This window comes from Haliotis rufescens, unplaced genomic scaffold, assembly GCF_023055435.1.
Source record: "Haliotis rufescens isolate VD_foot unplaced genomic scaffold, xgHalRufe1.0.p SCAF_2, whole genome shotgun sequence".
In the NCBI taxonomy this organism is placed as follows: domain Eukaryota; kingdom Metazoa; phylum Mollusca; class Gastropoda; order Lepetellida; family Haliotidae; genus Haliotis; species Haliotis rufescens.
This window is the reverse complement of record NW_025963890.1, coordinates 37,040,094-37,064,513: the sequence shown is the minus strand read 5'-3', so window position 1 is coordinate 37,064,513 and position 24,420 is coordinate 37,040,094. Positions and strand designations below refer to the sequence as shown.

The 24,420-nt window shown below is 41.2% G+C and overlaps 2 protein-coding genes across 2 annotated transcripts; one reads left to right on the top strand and one right to left on the bottom strand.

Annotated features, from left to right (window-relative positions):
• The first annotated feature begins 1,694 nt into the window (after positions 1-1,694).
• LOC125381929 (putative GPI-anchored protein pfl2) lies at positions 1,695-2,669 on the top strand. Its single transcript, XM_048399292.1, has 2 exons — positions 1,695-1,719; positions 2,029-2,669. Exons 1-2 carry the CDS (start codon positions 1,695-1,697, stop codon positions 2,667-2,669), a joined length of 666 nt encoding a protein of 221 aa, XP_048255249.1.
• Positions 2,670-4,731: 2,062 nt separating this feature from the next.
• LOC124111785 (serine/threonine-protein kinase ICK-like) lies at positions 4,732-23,757 on the bottom strand. The gene is made up of 14 exons (XM_046471591.2): positions 23,630-23,757; positions 18,689-18,832; positions 16,697-16,751; positions 16,346-16,467; positions 14,838-14,917; positions 13,585-13,717; positions 12,890-13,229; positions 12,383-12,610; positions 11,793-11,986; positions 11,458-11,582; positions 9,393-9,458; positions 8,933-9,019; positions 8,244-8,367; positions 4,732-6,619 (listed from the first exon to the last, which is right to left on the bottom strand). Exons 2-14 carry the CDS (start codon positions 18,787-18,789, stop codon positions 6,604-6,606), a joined length of 1,671 nt encoding a protein of 556 aa, XP_046327547.1. The 5' UTR covers positions 18,790-18,832; positions 23,630-23,757; the 3' UTR covers positions 4,732-6,603.
• Positions 23,758-24,420: the final 663 nt, after the last annotated feature.

The window sequence follows — 24,420 nt, the reverse complement described above, 5'->3', positions numbered from 1 at the left end:
TTTTAATAATGATAAGAACGATTTTTGTGGTAATATATGTATGGTTTATTTACATGGTCACAGTTATCACAGCATGTTGTTGTTTTCTGACATTCTTCTCTCATGCAACACATCGAAAGGCCATTGTGAATAATTGTGATCTGACAGCACCATGTTGGGGCTCTTAAATACAGTTTCAGTTTAAATTGAGTAAAGGTACTTAACACTTCAAAGCATCAGAGACCATATCTATTATATGGTCTCTGAAAGCTTATAGTGTTTTCACATTAAGTTAACTGTGCCTCCCAATCAGTCGGCGAGTAAATTGGAGAAGGGGTCTAATTTCGTACTTGTTTTATTTCACAATTTCACAATTATTTGTGTTTGTAAAGACGACGTGAGTTTAATTTCTATTATTTTTCTCCAAAGCATGTCATGTTTTCACAATATGTTGTGTTGTGTATAAGCTAAGTTGGATTATAGTTGGAGTAGAGGCTAATTTCTAATGTAAACTTGTTTTAGCATCTCACAATTATATTGGTGTTTGCAAGTTACCATATAAGTTTAAAGGCACTTTTTTGAATAGGTAAAAAAAAAATAAGGTGCCGTTTTCGCCAGGCAATAGTAGCCGTTTTCGCTTGAGTCGAGGTGCCGTTTTCGCCAATCGGTGCCGTTTCCGCCCGGTGACGTTTTGCTGAGGTGCCGTTTTCGCTATAACCCGACATCTTTTAGATTGGTTAAAAATGTGTACACCTTTACATGATATATTATATTTTTTCTGTAAAATATATCCAGCAAATGCAACCTTAATAAAGGTAAATCTAACCTAAGTGTAAGTAATTATTCAGTCAGGTTTTAGTGAATTTCCAATTATAGAATGTAATATAAAATAACGTATCTAATTCATTCAAGTATTTCTATTTTCCCTATGAGTAAATTGTTGCAAGTTTTCATTGTTTTCATTTTATGTGTGGGAGAGTACATGAATGAATAAGGTTTTACGCCGCTTCTAGCTATATTCCATCAGTATCACGACACGGGACACCAGAAATGGGCATAACACACTGTACCCATGTGGGGAATCGAACCCGGTTCTTCGGCGAGACGAGCTTTAACCACTAGGCTACCCCACCGCCCCATGTCTGAGAGAAAGATTAGCGTATATGTGAATGCAAGTATAAATGTGGTTTTAGCCTAAGCTGTTATGAAGTGTTCCATTCTTTTGTAATGCTAATAGATATACTGATTTATAGTTACTGCAGGATTAATGTTATATCCTGTATACACAGATTTCAGGTACGCTTGGTAGATCTGGCTTGGCGGCGCTGTCACGTCTGCGCCTTGGTGTCATACATCGGGTAGGAATTACTTTGCATAACAGTATAAGTTTATGTTATACTGTGTATCACATCCATTGAATTTGACATGGGTATTGCATTGATACGTCTGTGTCTGTACCGAATGTATGTGATCAATCGAGGAGTTATCTCCCCTTGTTTTTAATATCGTCATAATCTTTCTTATTCGTAGTTCATCTAAGTGATTTAATTGTCTGTTTTGAAGCCCCATGTATATTGACCTGGTGTTTATTGAATGATATATTGTTTCAGGGTGTGTTGTTAGACACTTGAAGAATAAGTGTTCTCACCCCGAAACCTGTGTCTTGTACCTTTGGATCCACACACTCACCCGGTTACATTTTTCCAGTACTGATGATGGATTCCTTTGAAATGTTTGCAGGTAAAATAAATTCTCATTTAGACAAATGTTAAAGATAGCTCGTTGTTACAAGACCACGCTGTACTTGATGCAAATAGGCAATCACTGGACCATGTGGCCCCCAGATATTTCACTACTACTACTTAAAACCACTAGGAATAAATGCAACCTATCATCGTTAATCAGGTTGATTTCATTGGGTACAGTACAAAAAAGAGAGATGCGGTCTACTGGAGATAATGTAGCACGCCGGCTTCAACATGGGTGCATGGTTCTATAATACGTCATCTCCATTCATCTAACTGTCCGCATCTCTAAATATCTTCCCAGCCGCATCTCTCAACACCTTCCAGATCGCATCTCTCAACACCTTCCAGATCACATCTCTCAACATCTTCCAGATCGCATCCCTGAACACCTTCCAGACCGCATCCCTGAACACCTTCCAGGCCGCATCTCTGAACACCTTCGAGGCCGCATCCCTGAACACCTTCCAGACCGCATCCCTGAACACCTCCGAGGCCGCATCTCTGAACACCTTCGAGGCCGCATCCCTGAACACCTTCCAGACCGCATCCCTGAACACCTTCCAGGCCGCATCTCTGAACACCTTCGAGGCCGCATCCCTGAACACCTTCCAGACCGCATCCCTGAACACCTCCAAGGCCGCATCTCTGAACACCTTCAAGGGCGCATCCCTGAACACCTTCCAGACCGCATCCCTGAACACCTTCCAGACCGCATCTCTCAACACCTTCGAGACCACATCTCTCAACACCTTCCAGGCCGCATCTCTCAACACCTTCCAGACCGCATCTCTCAACACCTTCGAGACCGCATCTCTCAACACCTTCCAGACCGTATCTCTCAACACCTTCCAGACCGCATCTCTCAACACCTTCCAGACCGTATCTCTCAACACCTTCCAGGCCGCACCCCTCAACACCTTCCAGGCCGGCGTAGAAGGTTAAAACGCAGGTGTAAAATAGCAGAAATGACGCCAACATTTGCATAATGCTTGCCAGACAGTTCTTTCTTGTAGTTTGGGAAGAGGTGGAAATGTGCCCATGCCTAATCTGATGAATATGGAGGATGTTCAATTTCAAAGCCACAATCGTGCATTGCAACCATGACAACATCATACTTGTGCACAGGTGCATTGTCCTGGTTGAAACAACACACCTTTAGTAAGTTTTCCCCGACGTTTAGACTTGATATTATGACGCAGTTTGCCGAAGCAGATAAGCATAACATTGACCATTAACGGTTTGACCTTTCCGGAGGTAGTCCACCAGCAGGATTCCTTTGGAATCCCTGAAAACCGAAGCCATCACCTTGCCAGCTGATGGAACAGACTTTGCATTCTTCTTCTTCGGGGACGTTAGATGTTTCCACTACTTTGACAATTGTTCAGTCTCTGGCTGATAGTGGTGAACCCAAGACTCATCCATGGTTACAACCACACAAGAAAACCAGCTTGGTTTACTTCAATGACATGATGAACCTGGAGAGTTTCTGATCAGGAGTCATGCTAAATTCTTTCCTTTAAAGAATGTTCGGCAGTTGAAGGTCTTCATGATCTTGGATCATATTTGAGGCAACCCACCTCTTAACGGCAAGGGAAGGAGCATCACCCCCGAAAGTTTGATAACCGTGCGGAAGCAAATACTGTCCTTTTTCATTAACAGAAAATACTCAGTCACTTTGATGGCTGCAGAAATGGTCTGCCTGGTTGTGTATTTGGTTCAATGCAGCCTGTAAGCATGGAAGAGTTGTACTACAAACTTGTACTACACCCTTCGTCGTTGGGCTCAGAACTTTTCCCCCACCTTCCTATATATACGAGATTATTGAGAATTTTCAATCTGCGGTCCACCTGACAGTCGTTCTGTCACCTACACTATACTGCCCCCGTCACTGCGGTCACTGGAGGACGCTAAGGTAGACTGACTACCTTGCAAGTCCATAAAACATGAAAGATGGCATTTGTTAGCTGGGTGTTTCCCGAAGACAGTTAATGCTGAGGTAACTTGGCATTTAGTATTGTTGTATGAAGGTGCTCCCCAAAGTTCGCTTTGTCTGGGCCCCATTTAAAGAGCGATCTTTGCGCTACAACTGTCACAACTCTGTTATGAAGTTGATTCTCATAGCAGTATACATGGTTTGGCAGTAGGAGTTTCTAGTGCATATAGCTAGGTGTTCCCTCGACTGCATACTGGACCAGCAAATATTTGCTTCCACAGGAGTCATAAGTTCTGCATTATAACAATTAAAACCACGCCTTCTTATAGAATATACAAACCGCAGATATGACATATTACTGGTTCTTTCTGTAGAGAGTGGTGTTTCATATTAAACATGAAACAACAATTAATATTTGTTTAAATCAGAACTTATGGCATAGTATAGTAGTATTTAATATTCCCCGTGAAGAGGTAGCAAAATGTAGATAAAGTGTTTTTTTACCTCGTGTAGTTTAAACTTAGGTAAATAATTTAGTTCAGTACGGTAGTAGCCCCTATACTAACCTGAGCACTCTCTACTGGTGCCAAGGTAAAGTAGTTATGTAAGGTCTTTAGTGAGACACAGACACAGCTTGGCCAGTGATTGCCTGTTCTATTGTTTCTGTAGCATGTGACCAGGTTTTCAGCTTTAAACACTTCAATATTTCTCTTCTCTGGTCACTGCTGCATTTCAACCCTGCATGATTCACAGCACTGCACTGATTGAGGTAAGTTAAAGTTTCTTTTGTATTTATATTTATCATAAGGAGGTTAGTATCTGATATTTTAATCTTGTTAAATGAGTGGGTTTAGTATTCTATATATATTTCCTTGACCAGTATAGATATAAAAGTTAATTATTTTAATCCAGAACTGAGGATTCCCATGATACTACCAAGCTTTACAGACAGTATAGTGAGTTTATCATCAGTGTTGTGACACAGAAGTAGTTTTCCTGACATTTGTGTCAATGAACTCAGCCCTGCTGTCCCCCAGCAAACAGACCCCTGGACAAACTGATAACACCAACTTTGTATTGGGGACATGTTTATTATGTGTGCATGTGCATGTGTGAATGAACCAGCACCAGTAATACCGCCAGAACAAGTTGCTTCAGGGACTAAATGTCTGACTGACATGTTAACTGACTGTATGGCTGCACCTGGATGACATCCCACATATATATAATATATATATAACATGATTATACAGAAGACAGCACTGTAACAACTCACCGCGAATACAGACAGAATTGTGATGCGGCAAAAAGAAATACTCACTCACTGAAACAACTGTGAGCATTACTCTGTGTCAGGTGGATGTGGAGGTGTTGCAATGAGACGTCAAGCACTGCATTGTACAATGAGACATCAGCCACTGCATCACCTTTGTTACACTAGGACGTCAGCAGCTGCAGCATCATTGTGCAACAATGAGACATCAGCTACTACATAACTTCCGTTACAAGGAGACATCAGCTAATGCAAGAACGATACATTAGCTACTTCACACCCAGTTACAGTGACACATGAGCTATCCTCTTGCCTCAGTATATGATGAAGCACACCTGCTGTCCAGGGCCTGTTCCACAAAGCAGTCTTAGTGCTAAGATGATCGCAACTCCTATATTTAACATAGGGTTATGACAGCTGTAGTGCCTTTACATCTCATTCCATCCTCACACCCCACAGGTAATGTACCTATCGCCTGAATCAGACAATCCCCACCCCCTTCAACAAACTGTGATGACCATCTACACAGTAAACTGTGCACTCCCCACAACACATGTAGGATACACACAGGTTATATACAATAAAATGGCAATCAACAAAAAAACATATATTTTGTTATCTATTGATCAAATAAAGCAATATCAAGATTAACTGATTATAAGATGTTATCTAATAAAACACATAATAAAAAATATAATGTTTTAAACGTTTTAGCTATGTATTTGATGACTGCAGAGTTTCTATGGTAAACAAATATTCAATGAGAATATCTAAAGCTGGGTGTTGCGACTAGCACATGTCCGTGAGACTTGTCTGGTGTTCTTTCATAGATATGTTTCACAACCAGTTATTGATGGTTAAACAGATCATGTTGGCATAATGCCGGGAAAGGCAGTATTAATTAGAGAAATTAGAGAAGGAAAACCACAAACACATACACTATGAAAATAAATTATGCACTTATGATTTTGATTACTATATAACATGGTGATAGATTAATGATTACAATGAGGTGAAACAGATGTGGCCTTGGGGGACCTGAGTAAAGGGAGAAAACTCTTCTATCTTTGGCTGACAACTATTAACTTGTGAATGTGGAAGATATTAAAAATATGTATATTGAAGGTGACATTTCCACAGCCTATCTGTATGGAATAGATACATTAAAATAGTGCAATTTCTTTGATTTACAATTAACACCAGTACATCTACTTCTATAAATGAATGCTATTTGGGCATATATTTAAAACCTAAATGTTTAATATGGGATAAATGAGTGCATTAAATACCAATAAATGAACTAGGATGGTGATCCATAGCCTACCCCGAACATGGTTCACTTACTCTGATTGCCCTAAACAAAAAGGTCCCGACCCCCTCCTGTCCCCTCCCTCCTGACTGTTAACAATGTGGTGACATACAATGATACAAGGCATGCCTCACCCTACTAACAATATGTGCCCCTGAGACAGAAAATACACAAGGCTGTCAATACGCTGGAGCAAGGATGACATTACACTGATGACCGTCTCGTCATCCCAAGTTGTCCATGACATGGCTTAGAAAGTCCACAAGTCACAAAAAGAAAATTTATCACAGTCACAATGAAAACATCTCCCATCAAATCTTCGACAACAGATGTGAGATTATCTCCCCTTGAAAAGATGACTTCAGGATTTCAAGTATCTGCAAAAGATAAATGGTTTCAATTAGTTCATTGAGTGTTTGTTTGTTGTTTAACTCTGAACTTGGTAATATTCCAGCTCTATGATGGCAGTCTGTAAATAATCAAGTCTGGACCAAACAATCCAGTGATTGACATCATGAGCATCTATTTACCCAAATGCGATACAATGACATCCAGCAACCGAATCAGCGAGTCTGACCACTTGATCTCGCTAGTCACCTCTTATGACAAACATGGTTGCCTCTGACGGCAAGCATGGGTTGCTGAAGACCTATTCTAAGTGAAGCATTTTAAAGAGGCATATCTAAATTTGTATTAAAAAAACCTGACTTCCAGATGCAAACAATAAAGGTCACACTGTTGTTGTGGATATCTTATACCTCATGTAGTTTCTGATCACCATTGCACCCACACCCAAAAGAGGGTACTATCAAGGGTACTGTTGTGTGTGGGGTTTTCTGTTGCTTAGATAGCAATTTTTGAATCAAGGTTGTAAAAAATGAAGCCAACTAGTTTCAGAAAACTGCCATCTGATTGACTCAGGAACCCACACGTCCTTCATTTAGCTTGAGCTGTCAAAGTTGGCTCAGGGTTCACAGGACAAGATCTTCTTTGGAGGGGTAGTAAGATAGTGATGCCGAGAGGAATTGTCAGAGCGACAGATAAGGAGTGTATTTGCGTAAAATACTCCCCTAGAATATTCAAAACCCAAATACGTTCAATTAACTTTCTTACAGAAACTCATGCATTAAATGAAAAACTCAAATGTATAAAAACAGCATGCGTAAATACCCATTGAAGCTTTTTCAGCATGCATAAATTATGAACTAATTTACTTTCCGAGTCAAGCATATATATTTAGAAAAGTTATATACATCTAAAACATTATTTTTTATTTATTTTAAATCTTAAAATGTTCACTAATTTTGGGGAAAAACCCAATAGAGTGATGAATAGATGAGAGAAAAAATATTGGTAACCCAATGAAAAATGTAATAACCCAATTAGAATAGAAACCCTAGAGTTAAAACTCAATTGCTCAAAAAGTTATCTGGAGCTGTGATTGTGTTTGAGCAAAAGATCTGATGATAATGAGTTTGAAAATAAACTAAAGATGTCTGTTGCCAATTTAGCCTGATTATGTCCTGTGGAATCATATTTAGTTCATATTAAAAGCTCATCTTACCATAGACTCAGGGTTCATGCAAGTGGCTAAATACTGCATAAATGTCTACCAGGGGGTATAACATTTGCATGTTTTCCCTCACTCCACGATATACTTTTTGAATTGACATATGTTTTTTTCACAGAAATGAATTTAGACACATAATTTCAAGTCAGAAGAGAGATGAGACTATGCTGATGTATTTATTTGATTTATCTAAATATCACAACTTAAAATAAAACTAAATTCTCAAAATGTATCAGAAATACACCTTGATTATTGTGAACAAAGCAAGAGCTGAACATCATGGACGAGAACACACAAGACAATTATTTTAACCTGACCAGATTAAGACCCTCAGTGGATTCACTGTCCTAAAACTTGATCAAGCCAATAAGGTAACAAGTTTGCGGATGAGTGCTTGTTGATACAAGAAAGGCAACATGATGGCGACATACTTAGCAGCCCAGTCTGTGCGTCCAGGCACCGGTCCAGCCAGGGGTTGTCGCATGTTGGACCCTGGGTTGTTACTGAGGGGGCCTGGCTGGGCTCTCTTCCAGCTCATGTTGCTGCCTGCATAGCCTGTGTAGACAACACAATAACATATAGACCAACACCCACACACTGCACACCAGAGAAGCCAACCCTACATTGAGGCAGGTAAGAATATCTGGGATAACTGGGGTCTAAAATTAATCATTGTTTTCAAAATAGTCCTGATTCAGATATTGTCTATTTGCTTTTCGATACCCATAATTGCTGTTTTTAAAACCCATGTTTGCTGTTCTTTTAAACCACAAAAGCATGCCGTGGCAATGTTCCCAAGTAGAAGCAGTAATTTGTTGTAGAGAGTAGTAAATATGGCGAAAAACCTGGGCATATTAACAATACATGTATCAATGACTTGGAAAAATTACTTTGTAAGGCAATGTTTTTGGATAAAATTCATAACATATTTCACTTTATCACATTGGCTGAATTTGGTGCCAAAATCGTAATGGTTGGCATCTCTGCACAGCCTTTGGAGGGAGACACACTCAACAATACGAAAAGCATGCATGTGCAACAGTTAATCTTGTAGCCTGTATTCTGTAACATGTAATGAGCTTGTTTGGCTCAAAGTGTAGAATGTGAACAGAACGCTTACTTGGTTTATTAGACAGACCAAATGATGGCATGTAGCCTCCTCCTGAGTCCTTGCTGGCTGGGGTGTTGAAGTTCCTCAATCCACTGTCTGTAACACAAACAACACCTCAAACATTTAGGCCAGGGAGAAGACATGGGCTGACTGCAAGCTGATATCATGCCAATCTTCCTCATAGGTAGTGACTTCAAAATGAGTCAGATAATTCCCCCAATTACTTGGCCTTGGGCTAAATGTAGTTTGATAGGAAGATTAATCAAACTTGAATGTTCAGTCTAGTTTTGAATATTAGTTGAATATTTCTCAATTTTGGTTAGGGTGAAAGACAGGCCATTTTAAAGATGAAGCTATAAATTATCAGGGTTTTTTAAAGCTGAATCCTTCAGAAACCGTAATAAATGATTTGGCAATAAACATCATATTGGTTGTCTGATGTTCCCTGTTGTATCATCAATCAACTCACCTAGATTGGGACGGGAGATCGCTCCCAGGGGATTTCGCTTCATGCCACTGTTTAGGGGATTTAAACCTGGAAAACAATAAGTACAGCTATATCAATACAAGCTCAGATGGGGACACTCTATTACCTGTGTATGTGAAATATGTTATCAGTTGACTGTTGGAGACATGTTATCATCTGTGTATGTTTGAAAGAAATATATCTTATTAGGTGATTGCATGAGACGTGTTATTACTTCTCATTGTGTGTGTGGGACCTAAGTTTTCAGCTGTGTGAGACATGTGCCATCAGACAACTGCTACCTGGTGGTGTGTGAGACGTGTGCCATCAGACAACTGCTACCTGGTGGTGTGTGAGACATGTGCCATCTGACAACTGCTACCTGGCAGTGTGTGAGACATGTGCCATCAGACAACTGCTACCTGGTGGTGTGTGAGATGTGCCATCTGACAACTGCTACCTGGCAGTGTGTGAGACATGTGCCATCAGACAACTGCTACCTGGTGGTGTGTGGGACATGTGCCATCAGACAACTGCGACCTGGTGGTGTGTGAGACATGTGCCATCAGACAACTGCGACCTGGTGGTGTGTGAGACATGTGCCATCTGACAACTGCTACCTGGCAGTGTGTGAGACATGTGGCATCAGACAACTGCTACCTGGTGGTGTGTGAGACATGTGGCATCAGACAACTGCTACCTGGTGGTGTGTGAGACATGTGGCATCAGACAACTGCTACCTGGTGGTGTGTGAGACATGTGCCATCAGACAACTGCTACCTGGTAGTGTGTGAGACATGTGCCATCAGACAACTGCTACCTGGTGGTGTGTGAGACATGTGCCATCAGACAACTGCTACCTGGTAGTGTGTGAGACATGTGCCATCAGACAACTGCTACCTGGCAGTGTGTGAGACATGTGCCATCAGACAACTGCTACCTGGTGGTGTGTGGGACATGTGCCATCAGACAACTGCTACCTGGTGGTGTGTGAGACATGTGCCATCAGACAACTGCTACCTGGTGGTGTGTGAGATGTGCCATCAGACAACTGCTACCTGGCAGTGTGTGAGACATGTGCCATCAGACAACTGCTACCTGGTGGTGTGTGGGACATGTGCCATCAGACAACTGCGACCTGGTGGTGTGTGAGACATGTGCCATCTGACAACTGCTACCTGGCAGTGTGTGAGACATGTGGCATCAGACAACTGCTACCTGGTGGTGTGTGAGACATGTGCCATCAGACAACTGCTACCTGGTGGTGTGTGAGACATGTGCCATCAGACAACTGCTACCTGGTAGTGTGTGAGACATGTGCCATCAGACAACTGCTACCTGGTAGTGTGTGAGACATATGCCATCAGACAACTGCTACCTGGCAGTGTGTGAGACATGTGCCATCAGACAACTGCTACCTGGCAGTGTGTGAGACATGTGCCATCAGACAACTGCTACCTGGCAGTGTGTGAGACATGTGCCATCAGACAACTGCTACCTGGTGGTGTGTGAGACATGTGCCATCAGACAACTGCGACCTGGTGGTGTGTGAGACATGTGCCATCAGACAACTGCGACCTGGTGGTGTGTGAGACATGTGCCATCAGACAACTGCTACCTGGCAGTGTGTGAGAATGTGCCATCAGACAACTGCTACCTGGTGGTGTGTGAGACATGTGCCATCAGACAACTGCTACCTGGTGGTGTGAGACATGTGCCATCAGACAACTGCTACCTGGCAGTGTGTGAGACATGTGCCATCAGACAACTGCTACCTGGTAGTGTGTGAGACATGTGCCATCAGACAACTGCTACCTGGCAGTGTGTGAGACATGTGCCATCAGACAACTGCTACCTGGTGGTGTGTGGGACGTGCCATCAGACAACTGCTACCTGGTGGTGTGTGAGACATGTGCCATCAGACAACTGCTACCTGGTGGTGTGTGAGACATGTGCCATCAGACAACTGCTACCTGGTGGTGTGTGAGATATGTGCCATCAGACAACTGTGACCTGGTGGTGTGTGGGAGATGTGAATGGTGTTTCACAGGAGTGAGATGTTGCCTACCAGGATGATAGCGTGAGGAGCTCAAGTAGTGCTGTTTGGCAGACCGCGCTGACGACCTTCCAGAGTTCATCCGTCGACCCGCAGTTGGCACAGCTGGTTTGCTGGGGGACTTACTCAAGATAGAACTGAAATATAGAAAACATGATGAAATGTTCCATTCATCATTTCTGTTGAAAACATTTGCAACAAAATACATGCTGAATCTGCTAAATTATACCTTTTGAACAAATCTTGTTCTATTATTTCTGCTTGAACACAATTGATATTTAATACATTATAACTTTTGAAAACAGATAATTAGACAACTATTAACCAAACTGTCATTGTATACTCACTTAAGAAAATCATCGTCAAAATCATCATTGGCCTTTTCAGGCTCCTTGTACTTTGGTTTGACGGCTGCAATCGGCTTCTTGCTGGGCAGGGAGAAGTCAAGGTCATCCCAGTCGTCCCACTTCTCTGATATGTTGGTTGTGCCCCAGCGTTTCCGCTCCGGCTGTTTCCGAGGGACAGTCACAGCAATGGGGCCCTAAACATGAATAAATCAAGACACACTGAACATTGACTACATAGATCCCTACTCTGCTGCTGTTGCTAGAGTGCCAGTAAGAACAAATCACCACAGCTACTCAACTACTGACAAATTGCATCTCTACTCTGCTGCTGTTGCTAGAGTGCCAGGAAGAACACATGAAGTTAACATGGCCACTAGACCAGTTTCCAGTCAGAAATGTGGTTAACGGGTATTCCTTGACCAGACACATTTAGAAGGCTAAGAAACAATACATATTGTCACAGGCCGTGGTAAGACATGGCTGTCAACATGTCTAAACACTGGTAAAGCTGAGAATAGCAAACAAAAAGATGGTTACAACGCTATATAGAAGCTGGTCTTCAAGGTGAGCTAAGAGCAAGTGCCACTAACCGGTGAGGGATTGATTGGCTTGTCCTTGTAGGTGGAGGGGCCTCCCATGCCAGGGCCTCCCATGGTGTCTATTGAGGCCTTGCGAGTGGGTGCAGGTTGTGGTGCATAAGCTGGTGCATGTGCTGCCTGTGTTGGGTGGCTGCTGTGGTTGGATGCTACCTGCGGCCTGCTTGAAGCCATGGACACACCCAGTGTCTGATCCACTTGAAAGTAGGGATGCCGCAAACACTGCAAGTACAAAAGTCAATACAGCCTTGTCATCAACATCATAACATAGGTCATCCATAACATCTTATACAGACCATTATGAATATTCTGTATTTACTTCTTACTCTTGCTGATGCACTTTGAGACTTCAGCATCTTGTCCGACTCTTACGACCAGCAAAACTGTTTGGTCTTGTACACCTAGCTCCTCATTGTCAAGTTACACCAAATGAAAAATGATGCAGAGACAACTTCTGGCATGTCGACTCAGACTGTTAATGTAGAGAAATCTCAGAATTACCTGACTTGACCCGGGTCGATGTGACGGGTTCCACTTTAACATGCGTGCCATAATGTCAAGGCCATCCTTGTCGGCACTTGGTATGAGTGATTTGAGGCTGACTGGCACAGTCTGTGGGAATCGGTAGTTCATGCTACTGGCCAGCTGGTAGCCTTCTGGCCACTCCTCCTTGGACGGAGTGCCGAGGCACGTGCAGGTCTTGAATATTTGGTCGATCTCAGAGCTGCCAGGGAATAATGGTCGGAGGGTGTACAGCTCGGCCATGATGCAGCCGAGGGCCCAGATGTCGATGGGGGAGCTGTAGTTGGTTGAGCGGAGCAACACCTCTGGGGCCCGGTACCTGTGGAAACCCGACTCATAATGTAGATAAAGTATCATACAAATCTTCCACAACATGAGCTAGAACTGCTCATGTCGTCACCTCAGACATAATAAAACATACTGTCTAAACAGGAAAAGTCATGATAAGGACCCTTTTTGGTCAGCTGAAAATATCAAGCAAGCAAATATAAACAATGTAACCAGTGATAGAAAGCATCTTGTTTGTATGGGTGCAAAAACATAATCAGATCACACCTTGTTATCACTGGATTCTAGACAAGATAACTCATTTAGTCCTGACTACATATCACAATGTAGTTATGCCATTTGCACCTACGGTATGGACATGCTTAGTCATTCCAGCTATTACTTACCATCGTGTGGACACATAGTCTGTGTATGGGGGACGAGATCGAGTCTCACGAGCTAGACCAAAGTCGGCGATCTTTACTAACTCTGGGCCCGCACACAGCAAGTTTTCAGGTTTTAAGTCACGATGGAAAAATCCTGAAATGGAGGGAAAATCACTGTTTTAAATTGACCTACAACACCCGGCCTGTATACCACCTGACCTACAACACAACACCAGACCCATGTACCACCTGACCTACAACATAACACCTGACCCGTGTACCACCTGACCTACAACACAACCCCTGACCCACAACACAACACCCGACCCGTGTACCCTCAGACCTACAAAACAACAACAGACCCATGTACCACATGACCTACAACACAACACCCGACCCGTGTACCACTTGACCTACAACACAACACCTGGCCCATGTACCACCTGACCTACAACACAACACCCGACCCGTGTACCACCTGACCTACAACACAACACCAGACCCATGTACCACCTGACCTACAACACCCGACCCGTGTACCACCTGACCTACAACACAACACCAGACCCATGTACCACCTGACCTACAACACCCGACCCGTGTACCACTTGACCTACAACACAACACCTGGCCCATGTACCACCTGACCTACAACACAACCCCTGACCCACCTGCCCTACAACACAACACCTGACCCGTGTACCACCTGACCTACAACACAACCCCTGACCCACCTGACCTACAACACAACACCCGACCTGTGTACCATCTGACCTACAACACAACAACAGACCCATGTACCACATGACCTACAACACAACCCCAGACCCATGTACCACCTGACCAACAACAACACCCAACCCATGTCCCTCCTGACCCATGTACCACCTGGCCAACAACACCCAACCCGTGTCCCTCCTGACCCATGTACCACCTGACCCACAACACCCAACCCTTGTCCCTCCTGACCCATGTACCACCTGACCCACAACACCCAACCCATGTCCCTCCTGACCCATGTACCACCTGACCAACAACACCCAACCCATGTCCCTCCTGACCCATGTACCACCTGACCCACAACACCCAACCGTGTACCAACTGACCCGTGTACCAACTGACCTACAACATAACACCCGACCCATGTACCCAACCCATGTCCCTCCTGATCCATGTACCACCTGACCCACAACACCCAACCCATGTCCCTCCTGACCCGTGTACCAACTGACCTACAACATAACACCCGACCCATGTACCCGACCCTGACCTACCCTGTTTGTGCATGTATGCTAATCCCTGTAGAACTTGGTAGATGATGTTTCGCACCACAGATCCAGGAAGTAACTTTTCCCTGAAACAAGTATCACATGTCAATCAAACAACAACCACAGTAGCCAGGGAAGCTCAGACCCCAACTTCAAGAGGAATATAAAACAACTTCATTAAAATCAAATCTTAGTTCTTATTACCGCTAAACAAAGATCCGAGGACATCCCATTACAGGTCACATCAGAACGACCTTTCAGCTGACCAATTTGAACATCACTTTCAAGATAGGGAATGTGACAGTCCAAAAGTGTTTTCTGATCAACCTACCTTGAAACATATGGTCTGTCCGACTGATTCCTTCAAAATCAGCGTTTCACTTCAGTTGGATAAACATTTGAAACAGAAGTATGACTTTCCATAGCCTGTGGGAAGTACTGCCATATAACCTCAGTCATCTATTAGACATTCCAGAATTTTCTTTTCTTCATTTTAAATCAAGAACTTTGTCAAATTGTAGTCTGGAGTGAGTATGGTTTTACGCCATTCACGGGGGGGGGGGCACCAGAAATGGGCTTCACATATTGTACCATTGTACATGTCGGGAATTGAACCCGGGTCTTCGGCGTGACGAGCAAACACTTTAACCACTAGGCTACTGGACCATCCCTGTGTAGTCTGGAATGGAAGTCACCAGTTTGCAACTAGTGCCGTAAAGCTGGAAAAAGCTGCTTTCTGATTGGCTTATGGTGACTTCTTATTTGTCATTTCATTGGTTGGTCAAAGTTCGAGAAAGGTCCTTCTGAAGTGACCTGTAATGGGATGTGCTCGAGTCTCTGTGTAGTGGTAGCAAGAACTAAGATCTTAATGAAATCAAAAAATACATTTGTAACATGAACAAGGCAGTCATGCAAATGGTGACTTCCACATATTGAAATATATTTCTCAAAAGAAGCCATGGACCATCATATTCTTTCATATTCCAATAGTTAATCTGTCATACCATGACCATAATGACAGATTAACTAACATAATAAGAAAGAATTGGGTGGTCCTTCAGTTCTTTTAAATGGTATACTTAAAAATGTTTCCTGAAAACCCTTAAAATCCACCTTTTCAACACATTTTAGCCTCACATATCCTTTAGTGTTTTTACTAATCTAAACCATGAGGCCACACTCAACAATATTCCAGCTATATGACGGCAATCTGTAAATAATAGTCTGGATCAGACAATCCAGTGATTGACATCATGAGCATCGATCCACGCAATTGGGATACAATGACATGCATTGCTGAAATGACCAAAATCTAGTCTCATTCAGGTAAACAAACAACTTTCATAACAATTTACTGAAGTTTTGCCAGTTTCTAAATTATGCAGACCATGTAGGCCAAAAGAGACCAATATCAATTCCTGCCCTGTAAACATGCTAACAGTCAAGTTGCACCTGCTTCTACTTGGTCCGACACAGAGGCCAGACAGGAGAGAGACGGAGGATGCAGAACTCACCTGTCTTTCATCATCTGGTATAGGTTCTCCTTCATGAACTCAAACACGAAGTACAGCATATCATTCTCCCGAATCACCTCCTTCAGCTTCACTATGTTGGGATGGTTCAATTTACGGAGAGACTGCAACAATCCACGAAGAGCATGTAACTATGTGACATCCTGATCATGCTGATAGCAATTTAATTAAGTTCTGACAACCAGCAACACATTTATAAACCATCCGAATCATAAGGAAATAACCATTATGTTTTGAGATTTGCAGTTTCATTACAGCCCCATCACAAACTAATTATCTGTCTTGACCACAGAATGTTGTCTTTATCTCCACAAGCACCATATTGATACTGACCTTGACCTCCCTCAGACTGAGGCATTCATCCCAGGAGTAGTATTTCTTCTTCATCCTGAAATCAACAAAGTCATGTACAGATACATGTATTCAACTCTCTTAGTCTGACTGTCATTGTGGAGTTAAGATTGGTACATAAAACTGAAGAAAAAGAATTCGCTCTGCATAAATCATGTAAATCTTAAGACTCAAAGAAAATGTTTTTAAATGTTTGTTGTTTAACACTGCACTCAGCAATATTCCGGCTATATGATAGGGGTCTGTAACTAATCCAGACAATCCAGTGATTGACATCACGAGCATCAATCTAAACAATTGGGATACGATGACACGTATCAGCTAAGTCAGCGAGCCTGACCACCTGATCACATTAGTTGCCTCTAACGACAAGCATAGTCGCCTGTTACTGCATGTATGGGTTGCTGAAGACCTATTCTAACCATGAACATCACGTGTCTCAAGGAAATGTATTCAACACAAACACTTAATTATTTCCTAACTGTATGAGCCACTTATCCAGATAGGCAACAGCTCATCATTTTGGACTTACACTGAGGCTTCAACCCCATCGTGAACAAGCAGGAAACATGATAAAGGCTGGGCATTATTAAAGATGCAAAGATCCCAGAGGAATGACGATCAATTTGCTGATGTGTTATTTATTGTTCACTGACAATACTTGATCCCTTGAAACCCAGCGGCCTACATTGTCTACTCATAACACCATACATGATAACTTTACACTGAGAGAATCACATATAGATGAGAATGTCTTGTTTCCATGGACACAACCATGATGATGGAACCTGATATTCCTGAATTACTCCCTGCTAAAAACAGGGCCATCCACTAAAAATCTAAAAAACACATATTGACACAACATCTACAAGTCCATATGGTGGACACAGGTAACTCGGTCATCTAAAACACAACTTGTTCTGAATACCTTGGGTTCAAATCCAACACTTGCCATGAATATGATTCTCGGTATGTCAGCACAATACACATGCACGTGAGCTTCCTCACATATTAAGCTGACATAATGTGACATAACTGTTCAAGGCAACATCAACCCTAACTCCTTCACTTAAAATATATGGAGGTTAAGTTGTTGTTTAACACCACACTCAGCAATATTCCAGCTATATGATGGCACTCTGTAAATCATCGAGTCTGGACGAGACAATCCAGTGATTGACGTCATGAGCATCGATCTGAGCAATGTGGGATACAACGACATGCATCAACAAAGTCAGCAAGCCCAATCCTGTTAGTGGCCTCTTACGACAAGCATAGTCGCCTTTTACGGCAAGGACGGGTTCCTGAAGATCAATTCTAACTCAGATCATGGGTATGCCAGGTTAACTGAACGGCAGTCATTGAGAATGCAGACTGCTCTCAAAATCAGTCAATGGACACAAAGCCTTATTAATGGCAACTTCCAGACTCCCAGACCCAAAACTAACTTCAAACACTGGCATGGTATGTAGTGGTGTGACGATACAGCGATACAAAGCCTACGATACAATACATCAATTTACAACCCCTGAATCATGATACATATGATACATCACATTTCAAGTTACATTTGTGTAAAAACATGTGAATAATAACAGAAACTGTTTATGCAGTTTATGCAGCTGCACTAGTAATTCCCTGTTGGCTATACATAGCATAACATTCACAGTGCCATCTAGCCTATAAGTCTGTGCCCCACAATATCCCATTTTCATCTCTCAAATTTAATAACAATAGCATATGATTCAGGGTTGTGATTTACATGCAAAAGGAAGAATATCAACTTAATAAAAGTGCTGTATTTGGATACAAATTGTATCACACCCATAGTTTCAAGATGTGTAACATCTCACGACACCATCGTATTGTTACACCTCTAATTGTATGGCATGACCAGACATAAGAATTGCTGATAACGTTACCTCAAAATGATCACTACAGCTGCAAATACATGTGAATTACACAGGCACTTACTTCTTGACAGCTACTTTCTCCCCCGTCTCGATGTGGGTGGCAAGCAGCACGCTACCGTACGTGCCGTCGCCCAGCTGTTTCGTCAGTTGGTAGCGATTCATAATGAAGTGTTGATGTCTCTACAAGCTAACTAGCTACTGTATCCTGCAATATAACATAGAAACATTATTATCAGCTAACAACCCCAAACACAATAAAACTCTTGCAGTTGTCATGGATGCAATTCGTTTGGTTTTAGAAAACTTTTTTATATTCATCCGACATATCAATAATTGATAATCATCATTATTATAATACCAATATGTAAATCAATATTACCGTTTTCCCTGTATTCACATTCAACCATGTCAACTGTGACACTCACTCTTAACATAACTTAACATTTCAATACACCTACTTAGCGTGGTATTTAATTAATATGGTTACATCTTGTACCGAAAATCATGGAAATATGCTCGGATACAAATGCATCCCTTTATTAATGCGAGCAAGGGATGATGTCATGCTCACATTGTTTGTTTGTTTGTTGTTTAACGCTCCACTCAACAATATTCCAGCCATATGTAAATACTAGAGTCGGGACCAGACAATCCAGTGACTGACATCATGAGCATTGATCTTGGCAAACAGGATACAATGACGCATCAATCAAGTCAGCGAGCCAGACCACCTGATCCCATTAGTCGTCTCTAATAACAAGCATAGTCACCTATTACGGCAAGTATGGGTTGCTGAAGACTATTCTAACCAGGATCTTCACATGTCTTAAGAAAATGTATTCAACACAAACAACCTTGTCAAATAATCTCATAATCACATGCAAAACACTGCTCACCCATACAGTGAAAATGTCCAGTACAGTAACAGCAGTCATGGTGAATGCATAACACTGCACATTTACATTCAAAGGTTTGCACCAACTCATTTAACAACGCTTGAACCTGTACGATCTTCATTGGTGACCCGACCTATCTCACATAGATATGTTATTTGGAATTACCTGCTTTTTATGTAAGTTAGATCACATGTCAAGCAGTTAAAGTTAAGTTTGTGAAGATAGCAAATGCTATTATTCAATCAAGCTGCTATCACCCCATACTATACCATGGAATTCTAAATCTCAGTGTTATCATGGTAATAGTTTGCTGACAAGTTTTTATGGTCCAAAGGCAGGGCTACCGTATTAGACGTAATAACAGGGTTAGAAACTAACAGTTTTTGTCCACTAGTCCTTATAAGGATAACATATAGCAAAACCCTTAAAATGGGTCAATTTCTACTGGTCCTTAGGATACCTTTACTATTGGGCAGTTTGGTAAGGACTACAGGACTAGTGCCAGTTTCTAACGCTGAAAAAGCTCTCAAAATTAGAAATAGGGGGCTCTTATTAGAATAGAATTTTGGTGAGATTAAAAACGAGGTTGAAAGATTGTAAATGTTGTGGTTTATGCTGACAGCCTGAAATGATATAAAAGAAGAATCTGTGTGTATTATACACCATAGATATATTTTCGAGAATTTAATTGCCCATAATTAACGGTGCATATAACAAATGAGTGTGTATTATACACGAATAAATAAGTCTTGTGTACATTGATCAATCGGAAAGGTGCTAACTGGGATTGTTCACTAGCCAATATATTAGCAAATAACGCTGTGGGCGCTTATTACGTCGAATACGGTACTTGTAATGTTGTATTAATATCATAACGCATTTTACACATGTTTTAGGCCACTTGCATTTCATTATTAACAATACATAATTAGTATAGTTGTATAGTTAGCATGGTTATATAGTAAGCATTTGCAGCAATATTGAAAACATGTCCCAGAAGCATGTAAATAATTGAGTCTTGGCCAGTTGAACCCGAGTTTGACCTCTTTAGGAACATGCAGTCAAAGGTACACAGCACAAAATCAAGCAGGGAACACGATAACCTAATTTCAGGCAACTCTTACTATGCTCACCACAAACATTGGGTGCTGACACTGACAGCCAAACCCAAACCCAAAGAATGTCATTTCATCCATTGCAATTAATATGATAAATAGCTTACAATACATAAAGTGTAAACTTTTAGTTCTGATGACATCAACATGATGAAGCAGTGAAGACAATCTGTAAGAGATCTCCAGTGGAAGCCAGTATTGGAAAATGTTCTTTTCATGAATAAGACAGGTAAGTTGCACAAGTATAGGAAAGTTCTGTATACCCGTTACCACACTCACTTATGCTAGTTTTCAGATCACATTGTACATGTTGTAGGCCCTACATGTTGTACATGTGTAAGTGATTTCCAGTTCCTTGAACACTAACAACCCCACAACATTAGTAACTGACTCTCTTATCAGTACATGCCAGTATAGAAACACAGTTGAATGGGCTTAACTGACATGATTGATAAATACAACACTTTCCACCAATACCCTGGTGTGGCAGCACAATGGGTGATTAACATGAATATTGGCATACATGAAAACCGCTTTGTTTGTTTGTTGTTTAATGCTGCACTCAGAAATATTCACAGTATATGATGGCGTTCCGTAAATAATCAAGTCTGGGCCAGACAATCCTGTGATTGGCATCATGAGCATCGATCTACGTAATGTGGGATACAATGACATGCGGCATCCAAGTCAGTGAGTCTGACCACCCGATTCTGTTAGTGGCCTCTAACGTCAAACATGGGTTAGGCAACTGAAACCAATTCTAACCCGGATCTTCATGGGTAAAGTATCTCAAGGGTTAAGGGGTGCAACCAACATGAAACAGTCAAAGAGCTTATGCCTGACAAAAGATATTGCTTGAAACAATCAAAATTTCTTTTTTAATCCCTATAAACACTAGGGCTGTTACGATTCACTCGCATATTCGGTGAATCGAACCGTATCCATTCATGAATTGAATTTGTTATTTGTGGCCACTAGAATCGAATATTTATGAATATGCAATCATGTGCATTCACATACCCTGTATCTAAAAATATCCATAAGAACATATTTTATGCATTGATTTCTTCAAAGATAACACTCATATAATATTTAATTTGACAGTATTGTGATCACTTGTCATTGTTGCATTTCAGCAGATACTAGTACCTGGATAAGTACAGTATATAAATGTATAATATATTAATAGTTAACGAACGATGTCATATAATTTTTGTTATCGTTTCACTGAATATGACAAATAATACATCAGCTGCTGACTTGTTAGGGTAGACTGCAGTATTTGGGTCCCCACTTCGGAACGAACGTTTTTACGTGTTTACGGAAGTTGTCGAATGAAAAATGTTCCACACATGCGCAGTTCGTTATTTACGGTCGAACTCAGAGGATTTGTTGGCAGCCATTTTTCTACTGAACGCCGTCTGCAGCTGTGTGCAGTTCAGTATTTTCTCACACAGACAACACGCTGGGGGTTCAAGGGGGGTTTCAAATAAGTCGAACGGCAGTAAGTTCATTCTGTTACTTGAACAATATATTTTGTGGGGCGGACAACACAGCGGGGTTCAAGGCAGGTACATCCCCACCTTTATGACATTTTTAAAGTAAAATACAGGGGTTAAAAAAAAAAATCGCACTATGGTATAACTTCATTCATGAAAGCATGTGAATTTTCATAGGAAAATGATCATCGATAGATACTTTCTCATTCAAACAAATCATTTGAAACGTTGAATTCGTATTGACTGTCATATAAGTCTGTGGATCCATCTAGACCTAGTTCAATTTCTTTTTCTGCTTCTTTTTCATCTTTTTCTTCAACGATCATTTTGCTTCCTAAGTTTGATAAATGGAAACACAGCTGGTGAACTTAGAAACTGATCAATTGAACAACTGAAATATTACTTTTCTGATAATGTTTTGAACAAAATAATTGTCATACATTCCCGCATTCATCCCATACCTATGCAAAGATGTCTTCACTGTACTCCAAGTCGACTCTGTTTTATTTGTACAAGCCACAGTTTATGAATTTACAAGTTATGAGCGAAGTTGCCTTCGTAGTAACGAGTCCATATAAGGAAAGTCACATGATCAGACACGTGACATCTTACGTCATTTATGTCCCGCCCATAAACAACGAGAAGTCGACAGTACGACAATTCGGCTTCACTTTCTATCGTAAAACTCTAGGCCCCCACAGGGGCAGAGTTTTAGACCATACTTTTCACGTCCAGCTCATTGTTGGGATCCTTTATGCTAATAAGTTTCTCCTAACGGATTTCGGCGCGCTTATATATACAAGCAAAGCTGCCGAAGGCAGCGGTTTCCTTACGGAAACCCCCAAAGTGGGGACCCAAATACTGCAGTTGACCCACTTGTTATTGTATTTGTGATTTAATATTCGTATTCGTTACCCTATATTCATGATATGAATCATATTCGCCTCATAGTGTATTCGTTGCAGCCCTAATAAACACACAACCAAAAGCCTCAATATTTGCGGCACAAGCAGGCTGGCTATTCTTTAAAAACATTATCAATGAAGTGATTTATATTAAAAGAGCCATCATTTTGGATATTGTCCAAGCACATTAGATAGAACCTGGATGTGCAACAATGGAATAGGCATTTGAACATCGATCTGTTGTTCATTCCATCATTGACATTATTGAGCGACTGGAAGTGATTGAGGCCGTTATTGCCATTACCAGATGTCAACACAAAAATATCAATGTCCCACAAAACATGTGTTAAAGACGATTGTAACTAGATGACGTCCATCAAAAAGAAAATGGTGTGTAAGGGAATAGTCTGTGTGCGCAACTGTACCGACTGTCATTTTTAGCCGGATTGTGTTCCAACATTCCAAGATCCGTAAGATCTGTATCGACTCTTCGCTGCACGCTTTCACATTTCCTACTACATTTTCTTTGGTGAACGTTCGTCAACACTTACATTACTCTGCTAAGGTAAAAAATACAGTCATATTACCTAAAACAACGCGATATAACCCGTTGTTTACTGCATATCCGAAGTGTCATGTTATACTTGTCCCGTCACACTCCGCCATGTTTGTAGTTGCTATTTGGCTCTCGCTGCTAGTCACGTGACATATCTGACAACAATGGCGTCGAATGAGAGATCAATGAATTGTTGTCTGGATGTATACCGTTAGACGCAGGCGTATGGTCATCACCCAATTACAACTAATTTTATTTTAGGCAATATCTGATTTCATAAAGTAATCTAAGTAGTTGATTTGTAACCAGTATTTGAACAATTTATCAATATTACAAAATCGGTCTAAAAGGTTCAGAAAATATCAACAATGTTGTTCCAACCTCATCATTTGTATTTATTTTAACTCCGAAAGCAAAATACCTAGTGAAATATAAATGATATTTACACCAGTGAAATAATAAATGCAAACACAATTCGCATTTTTTTTCCAATGACGTCACTGAAAAATAGCACGACGTGATGTCGTCAATGTATAAACCGGTGTTCTAGCCAGGATATACGTTGTCGGGTTGGGATCATTTATTTTTTAACACACTTTCAAAACACTCTCAATTATTTTTCGATAACTACACCTTTATGATGTTTTGGGACAAAGGCATGATGTCGTTGCCAGAGACATTTAAAAAACATTCGATCTGTCAATGCTTCAAGACGTGCTTTAAATTCAGTTTATACTTGTTTATATATCTATACACACACGCGCGCACTTTTTTTCAAAATATACATTGCTTAGTCCCTGACGATCGTCCACCGTTACTTTG

Excerpts from the sequence above, each read along its gene's own strand:
- LOC125381929 (XM_048399292.1), top strand. The coding sequence starts at position 1,695 with ATGGATTCCTTTGAAATGTTTGCAG. Across the intron at positions 1,720-2,028 it reads TTCCTTTGAAATGTTTGCAG|CCGCATCTCTCAACACCTTC; the intron begins GTAAAATAAATT and ends ATATCTTCCCAG.
- LOC124111785 (XM_046471591.2), bottom strand. The coding sequence starts at position 18,789 with ATGAATCGCTACCAACTGACGAAACAGCTGGGCGACGGCACGTACGGT. Across the intron at positions 16,752-18,688 it reads GAGAAAGTAGCTGTCAAGAA|GATGAAGAAGAAATACTACT; the intron begins GTAAGTGCCTGT and ends TGTTGATTTCAG. Across the intron at positions 9,020-9,392 it reads GATCTCCCGTCCCAATCTAG|ACAGTGGATTGAGGAACTTC; the intron begins GTGAGTTGATTG and ends TTTGTGTTACAG.